At 33.4% G+C, this 19,413-nt stretch overlaps 1 protein-coding gene across 1 annotated transcript in view; it reads left to right on the forward strand.

Annotated features, from left to right (window-relative positions):
- Positions 1-19,413, forward strand: part of ATRNL1 (attractin like 1) — a 683,604-nt gene that overhangs the window by 36,337 nt on the left and 627,854 nt on the right. Inside the window, exons 6-7 of the mRNA XM_022568674.3 lie at positions 12,298-12,472; positions 15,050-15,137. Coding sequence (XP_022424382.1) covers positions 12,298-12,472; positions 15,050-15,137 — 263 coding nt within the window. The remainder of the gene's footprint in view (positions 1-12,297; positions 12,473-15,049; positions 15,138-19,413) is intronic.

A 19,413-nucleotide genomic window follows, 5' to 3' on the forward strand; every position in this document is an offset into this window, starting at 1 on the left:
GATATAAAATCATAAATCTTGTCATTGTGGAATTTAATGAAGAGATAGGTCCTAGTTATCTATATACTTACCCACCCAGAACTTACTTTGTGCAGATTATATTTACATATTGAGAGCTTACTTTGTGCCAATGTATTAATCCTGTTGATGGGGGAACTTTGACTCAAGAAATACATAATCCAAAGTTACATGATCATGTGTTATTATAACACAGGGTAACAGTAGTAGCAATAGTTCCTACCAGAGCTGTCTAAAAGTAAAAACCAAAGAGAATGGTTTCATATTCAACATTCTTGAGACAAGTTAGAAAAAATGTTACTGAGTGTGCTGAGTACTTATTTAGAGGAATTATTTTAGGCTTTCTGTAAATTACGCCCATTTTAAACCCATGTTATGTCATTAAAAAATTAGTTGCTCCAACCATATGAAATATCAGTGATTTCTTATTGAATTGAATTTGATTTCCTACTATGGTTATGACAGATACAAATTTCTCAGTGTTTTTAATTATACCTATAAGGCATATATTTTGTTGAGTGGCTATTTTAATAAATCATGACCTTTCTTCCCTTAAAAAGTGCCTTGAGGTACCTTTTTTATCCGTTTCAGTCTTGAAACTAAAATAATGTCCTTTTCTATGGAGAGAATAGTACACCAAGAATATATTTAAATTAAGGCCTGAGAAATAGAAGTATAGCTTGTATGCTTGGTATTTTTCTGACTGGTCTTCATCTGCTGTTAGTCCTCATCTCATTTTAACAGTCTTGAAAGCAAAAGAGGGATATATTTGTATAATATTCTCTATGAACAGCTCTGTCCTTTTTTGCTCCTTACTTCCTTTTAGTAGTTCTTCTTTAAAATGCTTTATTTTCTGTAGGTTTTGTAATATGTATCTGGTTGAAAATATTAGCTTTTGTTTTTCTGGCTTTTGTTTATCAGCATTTCACATTTTATTACTCTTGTCAGGAGTGCCTGAAATCATAAAAATTCCTGGCTCTTAAATGTCTATAAGCAAATAAAAATGGGGAAGCAAATGCTGGGTTTGTTTACTTTTGAAGCAAAATGATAATATGAATAACTTTATATATATATATGTATCAACACATACACATATGCATGTACACATATATTTTAAAAAAATTAGAATAATGTTAAAGTGCTTTATTATAAAATATACAGAAATCAGATACACTTTTATACCACTATTAATTCTTTGTAATTAAATAATTCATCTCTGAATTGATATGAATGTTTTATGGGTAGTGTTTGGTGAAATGGATATTGTGCGTCTTTCAAGACAGATGATGTGCAGGTTGGTTTCTTTGAGTCTCCAAACTGACTCCTGATTCTATATCTCAGGAAGCATATCTTAAAAGTAGGTGGGATTGTTGACTATATCACTCGGTTTTAATTTTAGATATATGGAATGGGAGAAACCATTGAGGGGAAACGGAGAGAGATTTGTTTCTAGGGCATCTGAGGAATGATCAAAGAGCTGGAGATATTTGAAATGAGAGCTGAGGAGGCAATCTTTATGAGATTCAGAGTCTGGCAGTTTTTAATGTGTTATTTGGAACTGGATTCTTTGGGTTAAGAATAACAGATTGTTGCTACTTTCATTATATTTTATCCATTTATGTTGGTTAATTTTACTTACTCTGTTTGGTTCTGTGCTAGTATATAAAAAGAAAATAAATGTTGTTTTCTAGAAACTGAGATTTTATTAAGAGAATACAGAGGAAAAGCCTAGATTTTTGTTAAGTCTTGAATCCCCTTCCTCACATTTCTCTAGTGCTTGTCCCACCTAGGCTTCACATCTCCTTGTTTTCCAAGTTTAGTTTTTCTATGTAGCATCTCCTAAGAGTTTTGCTTAGCCATTACTATACTTTTTCCCCCCTTAACTTGCTCATCTAAGTCTTTCTTCCTTAACCATCTGCTTTCACCTTTTTACTGTTTTAGGCAATAGGAGTATATTTTAAGACTAGATGGCGCCATTAAAGTCAACTGTCCCCCTTTTTCTGTGGAAAGCACTTGTAACAACCAAAAGCTGAAATAGTGAAGAATATAGAAAATGTTAGTGCAACATTTTGAAAAGCATACAAGTTGATTGTATAATGTTTAATTTTGTTATAATGTATAGTTTTCAAAGACAATGATATATACATATCAAATAGATTAAAGGGTAGAGACCTGTGTGGATTCATCTGCTTCTGTGACATCTTTCACTTAATAAAATTTAAGTCTTAAGTCACAAGAGGGAAAAAGACAACTTTGAAGAGCATTTTTTCTTTTAAGATGGCTTCCAAACATTGGGATAGATGAGGATTTTTTTTTTTTTTTTTTTTGGCTACACCATGTGGCATGCAGGATCCTAGTTCCCCTATCAGGGATTGAACCTGTGCCCCCTCCAGTGGAAGCACGGATTCTCAACTACTGGGCCACCAGGGAAGTCCTGAGGCATTTTTAAAAGGCATGAAAATCAACATATAATAAATTGGATTTATGTTCATATGTAAATAATACAGTAGAAGATTAATTTTCAAAGCAGACTCTTAGATACGGTGTGTTCCCACCCCCCGACTCCCGTCAACTCCCTAATCCAGGTTTCTCTCTTACATAACTTTAAAAAATCGGAACCACTGTAAGTCTTTGATTTGATTGTAAGCAACAGAAACAGTTCTGGCTTATCTGAGCAGAAAAGGCAGTTATTGGAAAGTATGTCAGGGACCACTATCTTCCAGCATTCGTTCTTCCCTTCTTTTTAGTGATAGAATTGACTGAGTTTTTAGCTCAGCACATGGTCTTCAGCTACATACCACATTTTTCTGCCTTCCTTGCGTCTAGTGTGGTTATTGTGCTAAGTTTAGGGAAGTAGGATGTGAGTGGAAGTGCTGGGTGGGAATTTTACATCATTGAGATCTTTTCCAATGGCTGGTAAATGGCAGTAACAGTAGTAAGCAGTAGCACTTGCCCATTTGCCTCTAGAATGTTTTATGAGAGAGGAATTAACTTTTAGTTTTTTTAAGTAACTTATTTTTTGTTCTCTAAACCTGTACAAAAGGATATTGGGTCGCTCACAAAGGAGATGGGAAGGCTGGAAAAACCTTGGTTAGAAAGGGGTAGGTGTAACAGAAGGCTAGGTGGGTTGGTTCCCAGCAAAGACGAAGCCACAGGAAAGTTTGATTAGGATATTCCTGTTACTGCCACTGGACCCTGGGGTACCACCACTGGTGTCTTTACTGTGGATACTGTATGCTACAGGCTTGAGTGGAAAAAAATCTAAATTCTCCCCACATCTTTGTATCACTTTTGAAGATTTGAAGGCCTGCTTAATAAAATCTACTTGGCTAAACTTAGGTCTTATCCATGACTTGCTTGGCTGCCTTGAGATATAGAAATAGAGAATTTAACTTTTCTGAATTGTGTAGTGGGAAAGGATTCTGTTTCTGAACAAAATTCACACAGTGAGAGATTTTCCCAAACTAGGAAGGGGGTTCAAATGATTGGAATCTCCTAAATAAATTAAAAAATCCAAATAAAATATTTTAAAGTGTAGATTGTTGCCATAATTGACAAGGAATGGGCTGAATAGTTCTCTCATGCCTACTCAGAAAAGCTTTGCAATGTGGAATAGATGGTAGGCGTAGACAGGTTGAAAAGATAAACAAGCAGTCTTCAGGGTACAATTCTTTCCTTAGTCTATTACAACAAAACATTTTCCACCTGTTTTATAGAGATGAAAAACAGGTTACCAGGCCTTATATCCAAGACCATTGCTTAGCCATTTAAAATTTGTCCCTGGTCCTTTCCTATTGCAGAATGCCCTGTTCAATCCTATCGTTCAGCCCTTTTACATGTCTTCAGGATATTCTTTATAGATATTCAGTGTTCATTTTCAGTGCGGTTCAGACACTGTTCTCATGTAAGGATTGAAGTTGGTTGTTTTCAGCCTTTAGATGATTGATTAAAAGACAGTATCTTAATATGTAAATCAGGTAATTTGATAGTTTTTTATAGTGTTTCCAATTCTTTATTGAAAGTTACACTTTGGATTTATCTCAGTTCCTTGAATGTTCGTTGTCCCTAAATATTTCAAGGCCTTTCTTATTTCTGCACTTCCCCCTACAACACCCTCACCCCTTAACATTCTAAGACTGGGTCACATCCCCCCACGTACTTTCATAGGACCCTATCTTTTAAATTTATAGCTTTTATCACATTTATGTTTGTGTGATTCTTTATTATCTTTCCTACTGGAATACAAACTCCGTGAAGTTAAGAATGACTATGTTTTGATCACCCTTATGCCTACAGCATCTTCTGTAGTGCCTGTTGTGTAGTAGGCACTCAAATTTTGTTGTTGTTGTTGAATGAATGAATTAGAAATGTATTAGTTGCTGGTTTAGTGATATGTGGACATTCAAGTATAGATGTTTTAGAAGACTAGTACTCCAATAACTTATGCAATTTACTTGATATATAAAGCATAATTTTAAATATTGAGGGAAACATTTGAATTTGAGCATCTGGTCAGTTATTTTCTTTCAGTCCTTTGGTTTTAGATTTTAGCATTTGCCATTGGGTGGCAGTACTGACTACCAGAGCACACACTTAGATTCCATGGCATTATTTAAGTTGTAAAAACTTGATGATTTTGTTTGTTTTAGAAAAATATAAAATCTTTTAGCTCAGATCCATGAATATTTTATCATACATTATGTTTTTTCTGGGTTAGTCACGTAACATATTAGGACAGAATTAGTTACTTTAGGATAGTGTGTATAAGTACACGAGACTATAGGTTGCTTTAAAGAAATCCACAGCATAGCTTACATTTCCCGTTAGAAATTTAATAATAATGAACGTGATCTCTCTATTTAACTTTGTGGAGAGACAAGCAACAGATAATGTGCTAGATTAAATTCTTCTCTTTTTGTTCATTTTCCCCAACCAGCAAAAACAGCAAATCCAACTTTTTGCAAGAGCCAATAAAATAAGTTTTTATTCCTCAGCTACTTGAAAAGTTGTTTAAAAATAGTATTGAGGATGTATATATAACACACTTTATTTACTAATTCATTCATTTATTTTTGTTCATTTTATGTAACAAAAATTTTAGAGCTTCTTCCAAGTGCTAGGTACTATTCTAGGACCTTTGAATACATCACAGAACAAAGAAAGTAAAGATCCTTGTGGATCTTACATTCAAGCTAAGAAAGACAGACCATAGATAATCAACATAACATATATATTATACATATAATATTTTAGAAAGGGATAAGTGTAATGGAAAAATAAGGTGGAGCTGAGAAGGAGGGATAGGTAGATCTAGGGATGGGAGTTACAATTTTAAATAAAATGATCAGGTTAAGCCTTATTGAGAAGGTGACATTTGAGTAAAGACTTGAAGCAAGTGAGGGAGTTAGCTCTATAGATATTTAGGAGAAGGGCATTTCAGGCAGAGGGAATAGCCATTGGCAAAGGCCCTAAGGCAGGAACATGCCTGGTGTGTGTGAGGGCCAGCAAAAGGCCAGTGTGCCTGAAATTGAATGACTGAGGGGCAGGTTGTCGGATGTGAGCTCAGAGAAGTTGCAGAGCAAGGAGATGATCGAGGATATGGAGGTAAGGTGCTGGAGTGATGGAGGTTTGTGAGGAATGGAGCTAGATGAGCTAAGCCTTAGTGTTGTAGGCTATTGGAAGGATTTTGACTTTTACCCTAAGTTAAATGGGGAGCCATTGTAGAATTTTGAGCAGACGATTGATATAATCTGACTTAGTTTTAAAAGGTTCCTGTTGACTTCTATATTGAGAATAGACTATGAAAGCAGAGTACCAGTTAAGCGACTACTACTGTAATTATAATCTAGATGAGAAATGATAGTAGTGTGTGCAGGCAGCAAGGAAGGTAAGAATTGCTTAATACTGAATGTGATTTTAAAACAGGGTTAATAGGATTTGTTGATGCATTGGATATGGGGGATGGGAGAAAGAAAAAAGTCAAGGATGACTTGAAGATTTTTTTGACCTTAGAGTAAGATAGAGTTGTCATCAGTTGACATGAGGAAGATTTTAGGAGGAAGATCAGTTTGAATTTGGTATGTTACGTTTGAGATGTCTTTTAGACATCTAAGAGGAGATGTTGAAAAGGCAGTTGGAGTTTAGTGGAGAGAGGTCTGTACTGTTTGGGGCTGATTGGCTTAAAAATGTTAAATTGGAAATGGTTGATGATACTTAAAGCCATGAGATCAGATGAGATCATGAGGGAAGGGAGTGTAGAGAGAGAGAATAGAACAAAAGGCTGTGGGTCACAATAAAATTCACAGAATATTCTGTGCTAGACATAGGTTCCTTCCTTGTGGAAGGTTACCTAATGTTGAAATATTTACAACCACTTACTTTATTGCCTCTGACTTAGATAGGTGGGATAAACAAATCCTGCTTTCAATCCCAGCTACCTCTGTATTTGTCATTTTCAACTAATCAGAACCAGTCTATAAAGCTTTGTTTGCAAGCCTTTCACCACTCAAAAATAGTAATTGGAAAGCACTGATCTTTGCTAACAGAAGGGCAGTTCCTTTCCATACTGTAATCACATCATTGACCTAAACTGTGAGAACCAAGTATTCTTGGAACAGATCTGGTGTAGTGATTACCACTCACAAATTCATTGTTCTGTAAAATTAGGATATTGTCAGAACAGCTGTGGACATTTAAAATACACTAAAGTTGATAACTGTCCTTTGGAGATTGGTTTTATGGGCCTAGAAAATGTTTAGAATACTTTGGAAACTGAAACGAAATCAAAATTTTCTGATGATGTTAGAAGATAGGACTCTTGCAATGATGTTATCTCATTTTGCCTTTTATTGTGGAGAACTTCAGATTCAATATGATCATAAGACTATTTCTGGAGTGATTACAGTAAGTTACATGTACCTCTCTTCAAATCTTCCTTCTCGGAATACTTTTCCTTTCCTATTAGCAGTCCAGTTTCTTTGTGGGAAATTGCCTTTCACTCATTGAGAGTAGTCTTGATGGGACGATAAATCCAGATACCTGTCTATTTTAAGCTTGGTTTTCAGCCTCTTTTTAAAAATTCTTTGAATTTCCCCATTCTTTTTCAACAAATATCCATTTTTCCTTAACCTAGCCAAAAGTAGTTTCTGTGGCTTACAACCAAAGAAATCTAGCTGATATACTACACTAGAGGTACTATTCAGGGAATTGCTGTTAAACGCACTTGAAGACTTTACATTTTTATCCTTCTTTATGGAAGAAAAGTTATTTTATAAAACTAATTTGTATAAAGCAAATAAAATTTTTGTACTGATTTCCAGTATCAAAACAGAGATAGAGTCCCTTAGAAAAACTTTTCCAGTGCAAAATAGACTACTTTGGGAAGGAAGAAAGAATATAATTTAGTAGTTCTGGAATTGCTTTGGAGAAACTTTCAAAACTTTGTAGTACTTTCTTTATTCTAGGTTTTGTCCTTTGCAATTATTTCTCAATTGTATTTATCTCTGATTATAGAAGTTTTTAGTTGTAATTTTACTGTTTTCTTTTGGCATGTATGTTTACTATACCTAATAATGCTAGACTTCATTAACATATTTTGCCTGTAGACTTGATTATACTTAGTTTCCTTGTATATTAAAATGAGAGGATGGACTTCATAATAGTAATAATGTTACTATTATGAAGGTTTCATTATAGTATTTAATATTAAGTACAATCTCATTCAATCTTATTTTATTTTCACAGAATCCTATGTTCTTCTGTGTATAATCTCCATGATTAAACTGAAGTTTAGAGAAGTTAATTCGTCCAAGGTTTCATAGCTAATAAGTTGGAAAGCGAGGTTTGACTTCATAGCTCTTGCTCTTAATCTTTTATGGCTCTAAGGTTATTTTCATTCATTCATTCATTCATTCATGCAGTAAGTGAATACTGAGGCCAGTCATGTAAGAGTTGTGGGCCGTGTTAAGGATTTTTATTTTTAGTGTGATGGGAAATCATTGAAAGATTTTGAGTAGGGAAATTTATATTTTTAATCATTCTGGTTGCATTGTGGAGAGTTGAATGTGATAGGAAGGCAGCAAGAATGGAAATAAGGAGACCAGTTTGGAGACTATTGCAGTAGTCCAGGTGAGATTGGATGGTGACTTGTACTAGGATGGTAGTTGGAAAGGGAAGGATCAGTGTTTAGAGCCTGGTAGAGGTGATCGAATTTAAAAATGTTTATAATTGGTAAGGTACAGACACTTAGACACCAACCAATCAAAACTGATGCTGACTTTAGCACTGGGGCAGGATCCTGGATGAGGCATGCTGTGCCAGGCATTACCCCTTTAGTTGTCTTTTGCGGAGAGTCTGGATTATCTCAGAGGGGCCAGGGGAACTGGGAAGGGGAAGGCCTGGTACCTGCAGCAGCATCTACTCAACGATCAGTGAAGCATTTCCATGTTTTAACAGTTGGAAAGGCTGTATTCCTGCATACGTAATGAATGTCAGTCCAGGATTTGTTGGATATGGGTGTGGGAGAAAAAGAGAACTCAAGAATAGCTCCAAGATCTTTGCCCTGAGCAACTGGGTAAATGGAAGTGCCGTTTACTGAGATGGTAAACACTGGTGAAGGAGCAGATTTGGGAGGGAAAAAAATCAAGATTTTAGTTTTGGACATGTTAAGTTTGAGATGATTATGAGACATCCAAGTGGAAATGTTATGTAGGTAGTTTCACTTTGAGTTTGGAATTCAAGAGAGATTGTGAGGATGGAGGTATAAATTTAAGAGGGATGAGTATAATTCCACTTTGGATTGTAGAACAGTGTCAAAAATTTGTTTCGCAGTAGCCTGTCACTAATGCCGAAAATTACATAATTAGAAATTCATTTATGCTCTTTGGATTAACCCATGGAAAAGGTAGCATATTAAATCTTTATGAAAACCCACTGTAATATGAATTAGTTCATTACATCTTTTTCAAGACAGCTGTGATCTGCTTACCTTGAGGAGATTCCCATATTGATTGATAAAATTTATGCAGGGAGAATTATGCAGAGATGTTCCATAACAGGACAGATAATGAAGTGGTAGACTTTTCATGGATGTGTTTTTATAAAAAGGGAGTCTTGGATGGCTTTAAATGATACTTAATGGGTGGTGAAGCCTTTGTGTGTATAAAGTGTTCTCTATAGTTATTTGTGTTTTAAATTAATATTCAGTTTATAAATTTACATTTTTAATCATTTTAGTTACGAGTGCAGAAAACTACAAATTAAGACATCTAATTTTCCTTACACTTTTAAGTCATATTCATAAATATTTCTATTTATAAACTTATTAATTTAGAGTAAAATAAAGACAATCTGTAGAGTTTGGCTATAGACCATTCCTTCTAATAACTGCTAGAAGTTACATAAAATAAGGTAGTAACAAAGAGGAAGAATTTGACTGCTGGTTTGCATAGAAAAGTAGATATTTTAGATTATAGAGTAAAAATTTAAAAATCTCTAAAATCCAATTTCTTGTATTAAATAACAGTATTTATCTGAAGTTATAAATTTAGTTATTAGCATTAGTTTCCTATAATTGCTGTAACAAATTACCACAAACTTGGTGTCTTAACACACATTCATTATTCTCTTACCATTCTGGAAGTTAGAAGTCTGAAATATGTTTCACTGAGCCCAAATCAAGGTGTTTGCAGGGTCACACTCCTTCTGAGGCTCTAAGAAAGAATCTGCATCCTTGACTTTTCCAGTAATAGAGTTTCAGTCCCTACATTCATTAGCTCTTTTCCCCTACTCCATCTCCAAAGCATGGAGCACAGCATCCTGCTTCAGTGGTAATATTGATTTCTCCTTCTGTAGTCAAATCTCTCTTACAAGGACACTTGTGATTACATGTAGAGCCCTGCGCTCTAGAGCCTGCGAGCCACAGCTACTGAGCCTGCATGCCACAACTATTGACGCTTGCGTACCTAGAGCCCGTGCTCCGCAACAATGAGAAGCCCGCGCACTGCAACAAAGAGCAGCCCCTGCTCACCGCAACTAGAGAAAACCTGTGTGCAGCAATGAAGGCCCAATGCAGCCAAAAATAATAAGTAAATAAAATAAATAAATTAAAAAAAAGAATAGATACCTAAAATACCTAAAATTGAAAAAAAAAGTACAAAGAATATACAAATGTCCTTTACCCAGATTAACCTATTATTAACATTTTACTCTTTTTGCTTTATTATTCCTGATATAAATAAATCTACATTTTTCTTTTTAAGAAAACAAGATATAGCATTTAGACCAATTAGGTATACCACTTATGTGTAATTGTCCATATGATCTTATTTCTCTTCAGTTAAGTTAGAGGTTGGTAAGCTTTTCTGTAGAAGGCCACATAGTAACTATTTTCGGCTTTGGGAATTGCATGATATCTGTTGCAACTACTCAAGTCTGCTGAGTACTGCAGAAGTAGCCATAGATAATACTTAAATGAATGAGCATACTGTGTTCTTAAGAAACTTTATTACAAAAGCAGGTAGTGGGTTGGATTTTGCTCATGGGCTGTTGTTTGCCAACCTGAGTTAAATGAGTTCTAAGTGGTTTAGAATTGTAGTTTAACTTATTTTTAAAAAAATCAGTGTGTTCCTTTAATTTCTTTGGTTACCAAGGAATAGTTCACAGTCTTTTCACTCAGAAATTATAAAGTTTTCTATATTTGATTTAAAAGATTGTGTTGTTATCAAAGAGATAATCTAGGGTGCTATCTAATTTGTACCTGAAAAATACAGACTCATAGAATGTAAGCATTGAAAAGGACTTGGAAGATGAATGAATGAATGCATGGGTGAGTGAACAAATGAGAAAATAAAAACTGTAAAGGCTAATATTTCTGAAATTAGGATCTGTTTGGAAGCTTTAAAATTTTGTGATTCAGTGATAATCTAAAACTTTTTGATATAAGAAAATTTAACATCAAGTGATTGATCTCATAATTGTATAAAAATGCCACTTGATTGCAGTGCCAGCATTTGTGTTGACTATTTAGTTAGGACCAAGTAGTATCCTTATTGCAGGCTAAAAAGAATATTGAAGAGTACTGATACTTTTGTGATAAGTGAAGGTCAACAGATGTTATGGCATATTTTATGGATAAAAAAGGTTTGTAAAAGATAAATGAAAGAAAAGTGCTGGGAGAATTATGTTGTCAAAATAATATAAGTATCTTAAAGTTGCATAAAAAAGGTGCTATGGAATTGATATCATTTTCCACTTAGGACCAATGATTTACTTTGAGCAGAACAACACCATCCATCATTTTAAGCAAAAATTAATTTTAATGATTTTATAAGTTTGTTTATATACATAAATTATAAGTTTATGTTGGTTTTATATTTATAAAAGAACTTTAAACATAAGGAATTTATTTCTAGTTTTTGTTTAAGCATATTAGTTTCATTAGAATTAAAATAATCTGTGAGCCCTTAAATTTGATGAAAATACATTTCCTTTAGGAGCGTTCCTTCCATAACTTAAGTTTGAGAAACACTGATCTAGCCTAGCCTGCTACATTTTACAGGTGAGGAACCAAGACTCGTGAGTAACATCATGAACATGGATAGGAAAAGGCAGTGTTTTTAACTTAGAGTATTTACGTTATCCTGCACTCATTAATAGTTTTTATTTTATTATGTATAATAATTTTTTCTGTTTGAGGATAATAAGCCTCTCTACTGATGCCAATTTTGGTTGTTCTTAATAAGAATGATGCTAAGAAAAAATGTAATTTTATTTTTCTATTTCTTTAATAGTTTACAATTTATGAATGCTTTAATTTCCACTGTCTTTAAAAAAATTAAATATTTATAATAATCCTTAGGAGATAGATTGTTATTTCTGTTTTATAGATGAAGGTGTGATGATGGCAAAGGTAAGCAGACTTTCCCAAGGTCACACTTTTAGTAAGAGACAGAACTGGGATTTGAGTACATTGTTTACTGTTCGAATATCCTATTAGCATACTGAAATAAATCTGAAATTTATATCATTTAAGAATTCTTTCAGATTGTATTATTTATTTGAACGTATCCAAGTCTGATTTGAGTGTATGATTTTTTCCTCTGTAAGCATTACATTTGCTTTTAGAGTTTTTCCTGTAAGTTATATTTCAGACCATTTATGTACATTATATTTATTAATAAGATGAGCATTGGATTCTTAAATTCTCTTAATCCATGTATTCTATCTCTACAATCTAAGGTCTTTGTTTAATGCATTGTGTTGTTTGATTTTTTTAAATAGGTCCTGATTGTTCTTTGAATGTTCCTTCCACTGAGTCTTACTGGATTCTGCCAAATGTTAAACCCTTCAGTCCTTCTGTAGGTCGGGCTTCCCATAAAGCTGTTTTACATGGGAAATTTATGTGGGTGATTGGTGGATATACTTTTAACTACAGTTCTTTTCAAATGGTCCTGAAGTAAGTTTTCTTTTTGTTTTTCAGATTTTCACAGTCTAATTTTTAGGCTGGATATTTTTTGGTAATAAGACTATCCTAAATGCCCTATGTTATTGATATACAAATTTATGAATGATTATTTTTGTAATATATCTGTTTGCCGCATAGGACTGATTTGAGAATATATAAACTCAGTGTATCAATAAGTTATTTGTCATTGGGCATATAGGTTTGTTCTATATAGATATTTCATTAACTTTCTAGAGTGCTTTTAATAAATTCTGAGTAAGAAAATATTAACTTTAAATAAGCCCAGGCCGGGCCAAGCCTATATTGGGCATTATGAATACTGCTACCTTTTATTTTTTCAGAATGAAGTATAATTGCTTATATAAAAGTACTTTCAGTTTTTCTGCGAATTTTAATTTACCTAAACTTTTACTTTGCATTTACTTTACAAGCTTTTGTTGGGAGAACAGTGCCAGTATTATAAGATAGGTTATGCATTTACTGTTGACTCAATAGAGATTGTCCTTTGCGTGATTAGATGACAAGGAGAACTGCATGGATGCTAGCTTTATCTGATTTTTTCAGCTGATAATTTTATTTTATGAACTATTCAATACTATTCAATAATAGAATAAAAGAGGAAATAAGAATAATTTGATTATCAATGTTGTTTTCAGGGGTGATATTCATAATATGTAATAACTGATGCAACCTGGGCATCAATCAGTTGGAACTGACCCTGGACAGTGTACCATAATGGTGTATACCCAAAAGGGTTGCCATATTCAGTAGATAAATATACAGGACACACAGTTAAATTTGAATTTTAGATCAACAGAGAATAATTTTTTAGTATGCATAGCCCTCATAATTTTATTTTATTTTTTGGTTTTGTCCCAAATATTGCATGGATCATACTTATACTAAAAAATTGTTGTTTATCTGAAATTCAGGTTTAACTGGGCATTCTGTATTTTAAATGTAAACTCTAATTTCTGAAAATATTCGTCCTGTTAATTTTGGGGATCAAAAAAATTCTGTGTTATAAGAGGAGATTGCTTTAAAACTATGATTGAATAAGACTGGAATTAAAGTATGAAATAAAATAAAATAAATTCTGGAGAGAAGGGGGAAGAATTTTAGGTAAATATTTAAGTGAACAATTAGAATTCTGTACCACAATAAATGAAGGATAAAATATAGTAGAAAGAATTGAAAGAGAGTTGGTAGGATTAAAATGAATTGTTAAGATATGCAAAGAACCTGAGGAACCGAGAGTTAAATGTGGAAAAGAAAAGGAAATTAACTATGATTCATGAAAATGAAAAGGTTGGGAAAATAAAGTAGAACTTTGGATTAAACTGTGGTATTTGCAAAGTAGAGTTGTGAAGACAGAGTATAGTTGTCAAGGAAACATGGAGATCCTAAAAGTTTGTGTTCTGTACAAGTTAAATAGCATATTTTAAATTAAGTGATGAATTTTACTTGATATTCTCCTATACATATATTTTCTATTTGAACCAGATAGTTTAATTTTTTTTTTGTCTGAAATCTGGTTCTTTTGGTTACAGTGTTTATTTAGTTTTATAGTAAACTAGAGGTATCAGCTTAGAAGTAATCAGTAACTTTGTTGCTGTTTTCACAGGTTAGAGAATATTTTTTCATTTTTCTGAATGTGGTTTAGCTGTAGGTAAGGATGTTTAAAAGCTTTTAGAAGTGATGGTGTCAGTTATAAGTTGATTTATCTTCTGTAGTAGAATTTAATTGAGGTGTAGATGTTATGCTTAAGACAAATTATTCAGTAAATAATATAAAAGTTTTGTATTAGTGTCTATTAAATTAGAGAGTATTTTACGGAACATTTATACATCGACATTAGAATTAATATGTATTCATGGGCATAGCAAATTGTTTTGAACACTTACTTTGTGCTTAGTACTTGGGATCTGTCAGTGGACATAATGAATATCCCATCTTTGTGAAGTTAGTGAGGAAGGACAGGCAATTAGAAAAAAATGTAATTAGCATGATAAATATGTATATTATAAATAAATTATATATATGCACATATATTCATATACAGATATAGATAGATAGCAAGATAGGTAGCAGGGGTAAGCAAATCAGGAATGCCAAAGAGGAGGGAGTTGCACTCACAAATGTAGTGGTGTAGGCTTCATGGGAAAGGTGAGAGCTGAGCAAAGACTTGAAGGGGTCAGACATTGGCAGAGAAGAAAGCCAGACAAAAGCCTTAAGGTAGGAGCTTCAAGGAGGCCCGGGTGACTTTAAAAGTGTAGAAGAGCTCACTATTGTTTAGGTTAATCGGCTGGTTCAGAACAAATTAACTCCGGTAATAAATAGCCTAGTCAAGTTATTGTATATTATACATTCGAATGATTGAATCCTAATTTAGACTAGGTATATCTTGAATGAGTCTCTATTAGAAATTTCTAATATGGTATATGAAATTATGAGTTTATTCTAATTGTTTTTGAATTAATGAATATTTAAATACAAGAAAGCATATGCAAATTACAAAACTGAAAATGAATCTTAGCTTATGAAGTTATTTTTTTTTCTTGTTTTTAGTTACAATTTAGAAAGCAGTATATGGAATGTAGGAACTGTATCAAGGGGACCTCTCCAGAGATATGGGCATTCTCTTGCTTTATATCAGGTATGAATCCTGCTTTAAATTTTAATCTTTTTTTTTCTTTTTTTAGACTTTAGAGGAAGAAATACTAAATCTCAGATTTATTTCAAACATTTAATAAGAACAGTAGATCATATGAATCACAATAACTTGAGATGTCAAAGACTTTTATACTATTTTAGTAAAAATAAAAAGATTTTAATACAGTCTGCCATTGAACATGAGAAGAAATGAAGGTTGAGTTTTTGTCCATGATATACATAACAAAAATTTACCATATTAACCATTTTTAAGAGTAGAATTCATTCAGTGGTATTAAGTATATTCAAGTTGTTGTACAGCCATTACTGTTATTTTCAGACCTCTTTTCATCTTACAAAACTGAAACTCTATACCCATACAGTAACTCCTCATTTCCCCCTTTCCCCAGACCTTGCAAACTACCATTCTGCTTTCTGTCTCTGTGAATTTGACTATTCTAGGTACCTCATATAAGTGAAATCATACAGTGTTTGTCCTTTAATGACTGGCTTATTTCACTTGGCATGGTGTCCTCAAGATTCATCCATCTTGTAGCATGTGTCAGAATTTCCTTCCTTTTTACGTCTGAATAATGTTCTGTTGTATGTATATATTGCACTGCATTTTGTTTATCCATTCATCCATCAATAGATACTTGGGTTGCTTCCACCTTTTTGGCTATTATGAATAATGCTACTATGAACATGGGTATACAACTATCTTTTCAAGTCCCTGATTTCAGTTCTTTTGGATAGATAGCCAGAAGTGGAATTGCTGGATTGTATGGTAATTCTATTTTTAATTTTTTGAGGAACTGCTATATTGTTTTCCACAGCAGCTGTAACAATTTTACATTCCTGCCAGCAGTGCACAAAGGTTTCAATTCCTCCATATCCTTGTCAACACTTGTTATTTTCCTCTTCCTTCCTTCCTTCCTTCCTTCCTTCCTTCCTTCCTTCCTTCCTTCCTATAATAGCCATCCTGATGGATGTAAAGCAGTATCTCATAGTGGTTTTGATTTGTATTTCCTTAATGATTTGTGGTACGTAACATCTTTTCAAGTGCTTATTGGCTATTTGTATGCTTTCTCTGGATAAACATATATTCAAGTCTTTTGCCCATTTTTAACTTTTTTTTGGTGTTGAGTTGTAGGAGTTCTTTATATATTCTGGATTTTATCCCCTAATTGGATATATTATTTGCAAATATTTTCTCTCATCCTGTGGGCTTTTTCACTCTATTGATAGTGTCCTTTGATGGGCAGGTTTTTAATTTTGGCACAGTTCAATTTATCTGTTTTTTCTTTTGTTGCCAGTGCTTTTGGTGTTATATCCAAGAAATCATTGCCAAATCCAATATTATGAAGCCTTTTCCCTATGTTTTCTTTTAAGAATTGTGAAGTTTTAGTTCTTAGGTCTTTAATCTGTTTTGAGTTAATTTTTGTTTAGGGTATAAAGTAAGGGTCCAATTTTTTTTCTCTTACATATGGATATTCAGTTTTCCCTGCACTATTTGTTGAAAAGACTTTTCCCCCATTAAATGGTCTTGGCACTCTTGTTGAAAGCATTTGATCATATATGCAAAGATTTATTTCTGAGCTCTCTAGTCCTTTGATCTAGATCTGTGTTTATTCCAGTACCACACTGTTTTGATTGGTGTAGTTTTGTAGTAAGTTTTGAAATGTAGAAATGTGAGACCTCCAACTTCAGTCTTGTTTTTCAAGTTTGTTTTATCTATTCAGGGTCCCTTAAGATTCCATAATAGTTTAGGATGGATTTTTCTACTTATGCAAAATGTCATTGGGATTTTGATAGGGATTGCTTTTAATCAGTTATTTTTATGTATTTGTGGGGTTCATGAATTTAGCATGATTAAAATCAGGCTATTTAATTGGTTTTTATTTTGAATCAACAAAAATTCATGTATTTTGTGGACTGTGACTACATTCTTCAAATCAGAACTTATATATTTTCTGTGCTTGTTTAAGAAAATTTGGAAAACACAGGAGCAATGTAAAGAATAAACTACCACTGTTTTGTGCTATGCATATACATGTTTAAGAAATTAAATAAAAATCTCTATGTACATATGTATGTGGATATATGTTTCTTTGTTTTCTTTCAGTTTTTTGATTTATTTCATTTTCTTGTAACAGCTTTATTGAGATACAATTGGCATATGATACAATTCATGTGTTTAAAATGTACAACTGAATGCTTTTTAGTATCTTTGGAGTTGTGCAATTATCTCTTGCAGGCTTGTCAAAATTGCAGTGTTGCGTAATCAATTTTAGAATATTTTCATCACCTTGTAAAGAAGTCCTGTACCCTTCAGCTGTCACCCTTGCCCCTCCCTGTGTCCTCAAGGCCATTCTCTATGTCTGTGTCTTTATTCCTGTCCTGCCCCTAGGTTCATCAGAACAATTTTCTTTTAGATTACATATATATGTGTTGGCATACGGTATTTGTTTTTCTCTTTCTGACTTACTTCACTCTGTATGACAGACTTAGGTCCATCCACCTCATTACAAATAACTCAATTTCGTTTCTTTCTATGGCTGAATAATATTCCACTGTATATAGGTGCAACATCTTCTTTATCCATTCATCTGTCGATGGACATTTAGGTTGCTTCCATGTCCTGGCTATTGTAAATAGTGCTACAATAAACATTGTGGTACATGTCTCTTTTTGAATTACGGTTTTCTCAGTGTATATGCCCAGTTGTGGGATTGCTGGGTCATATGATAATTCTATTTTTAGTTTTTTAAGGAACCTCTGTACTGTTCTCCATAGTGGCTGTATCAATTTACATTCTCACCAACAGTGCCTCTCCACACCCTCTGCAGCATTTATTGTTTGTAGATTTTTTGATGATGGCCATTGTGAGGTGATACCTGATTATAATTTTGATTTGCATTTCTCTAATGATTAGTGATGTTGAGCATCCTTTCATCGGTTTGTTGGCAATCTGTATTTCTTCTTTGAAGAAATGTCTATTTAGGTCTTCTGCCCATTTTTGGATTGGGTTGTTTGTTTTTTTGATATTGAGCTGCATGAACTGCTTGTATATTTTGGAGATTAATCCTTTCTCAGTTGCTTCATTTGCAAATATGTTCTCCCATTCTGAGGGTTGTCTTTTGGTCTTGTTTATGGTTTCCTTTGCTGTGCAAAAGCTTTGAAGTTTCATTAGGTCCCATTTGTTTATTTTTGTTTTTATTTCCATTTCTCTAGGAGGTGGGTCAAAAAGGATCTTGCTGTGATTTATGTCATAGAGTGTTCTGCCTATGTTTTCCTCTAAGAGGAAGCATATTTCCTCTCTGCCTACTTTCTGGGGAGTTTTTATCATAAATGGGTGTTGAATTTTGTCGAAAGATTTTTCTGCATCTATTGAGATTATCATATGGTTTTTATCCTTCATTTTGTTAATATGGTGTATTACATTGATTGATTTGCGTATATTGAAGAATCCTTCCATTCCTGGGATAAACCCCACTTGATCATGGTGTATGATCCTTTTAGTGTGCTGTTGGATTCTGTTTGCTAGTATTTTGTTGAGGATTTTTGCATCTATGTTGATCAGTGATATTGGCCTGTAGTTTTCTTTGTTGTGACATCTTTGTCTGGTTTTGGTATCAGGGTGATGGTGGCCTTGTAGAATGAGTTTGGGAGTGTTCCTCCTTCTGCTATAGTTTGGAATAGTTTGAGAAGTATAGGTGTTGGTTCTTCTCTAAATGTTTGATAGAATTTGCCTGTGAAGCCATCTGGTCCTGTACTTTTGTTTGTTGGAAGATTTTTAATCACAGTTTCATTTTCAGTGCTTGTGATTGGTCTGTTTATATTTTCTATTTCTTCCTGGTTCAGTGTTGGAAGGTTGTGCTTTTCTAAGAATTTGTCCGTTTCTTCCAGATTGTCCATTTTATTGGCATATAGTTGCTTGTAGTAGTCTCTCATGATCCTTTGTATTTCTGCAGTGTCAGTTGTTATTTCTCCTTTGTCATTTCTAATTCTGTTGATTTGAGTCTTCTCCCTATTTTTCTTGATGAGTCTGACTAATGGTTTATGAATTTTATTTATCTTCTCAAAGAACCAGCTTTTAGTTTTATTGATCTTTGCTATTATTTCCTTCATTTCTTTTTCATTTATTTCTGATCTGATCTTTATGATTTCTTTCCTTCTGCTAACTTTGGAGTTTTTTTGGTTCTTCTTTCTCTGATTGCTTTAGGTGTAAGGCTAGGTTGTTTATTTGAGGTTTTTCTTGTTTCTGGAAGTAGGATTGT

The sequence above is a fragment of the Delphinapterus leucas genome, chromosome 16 (genome assembly GCF_059928025.1).
Source record: "Delphinapterus leucas isolate spDelLeu-1000000601 "Yukka" chromosome 16, BTC_Dleu_Yukka2, whole genome shotgun sequence".
Lineage (NCBI taxonomy): Eukaryota > Metazoa > Chordata > Mammalia > Artiodactyla > Monodontidae > Delphinapterus > Delphinapterus leucas.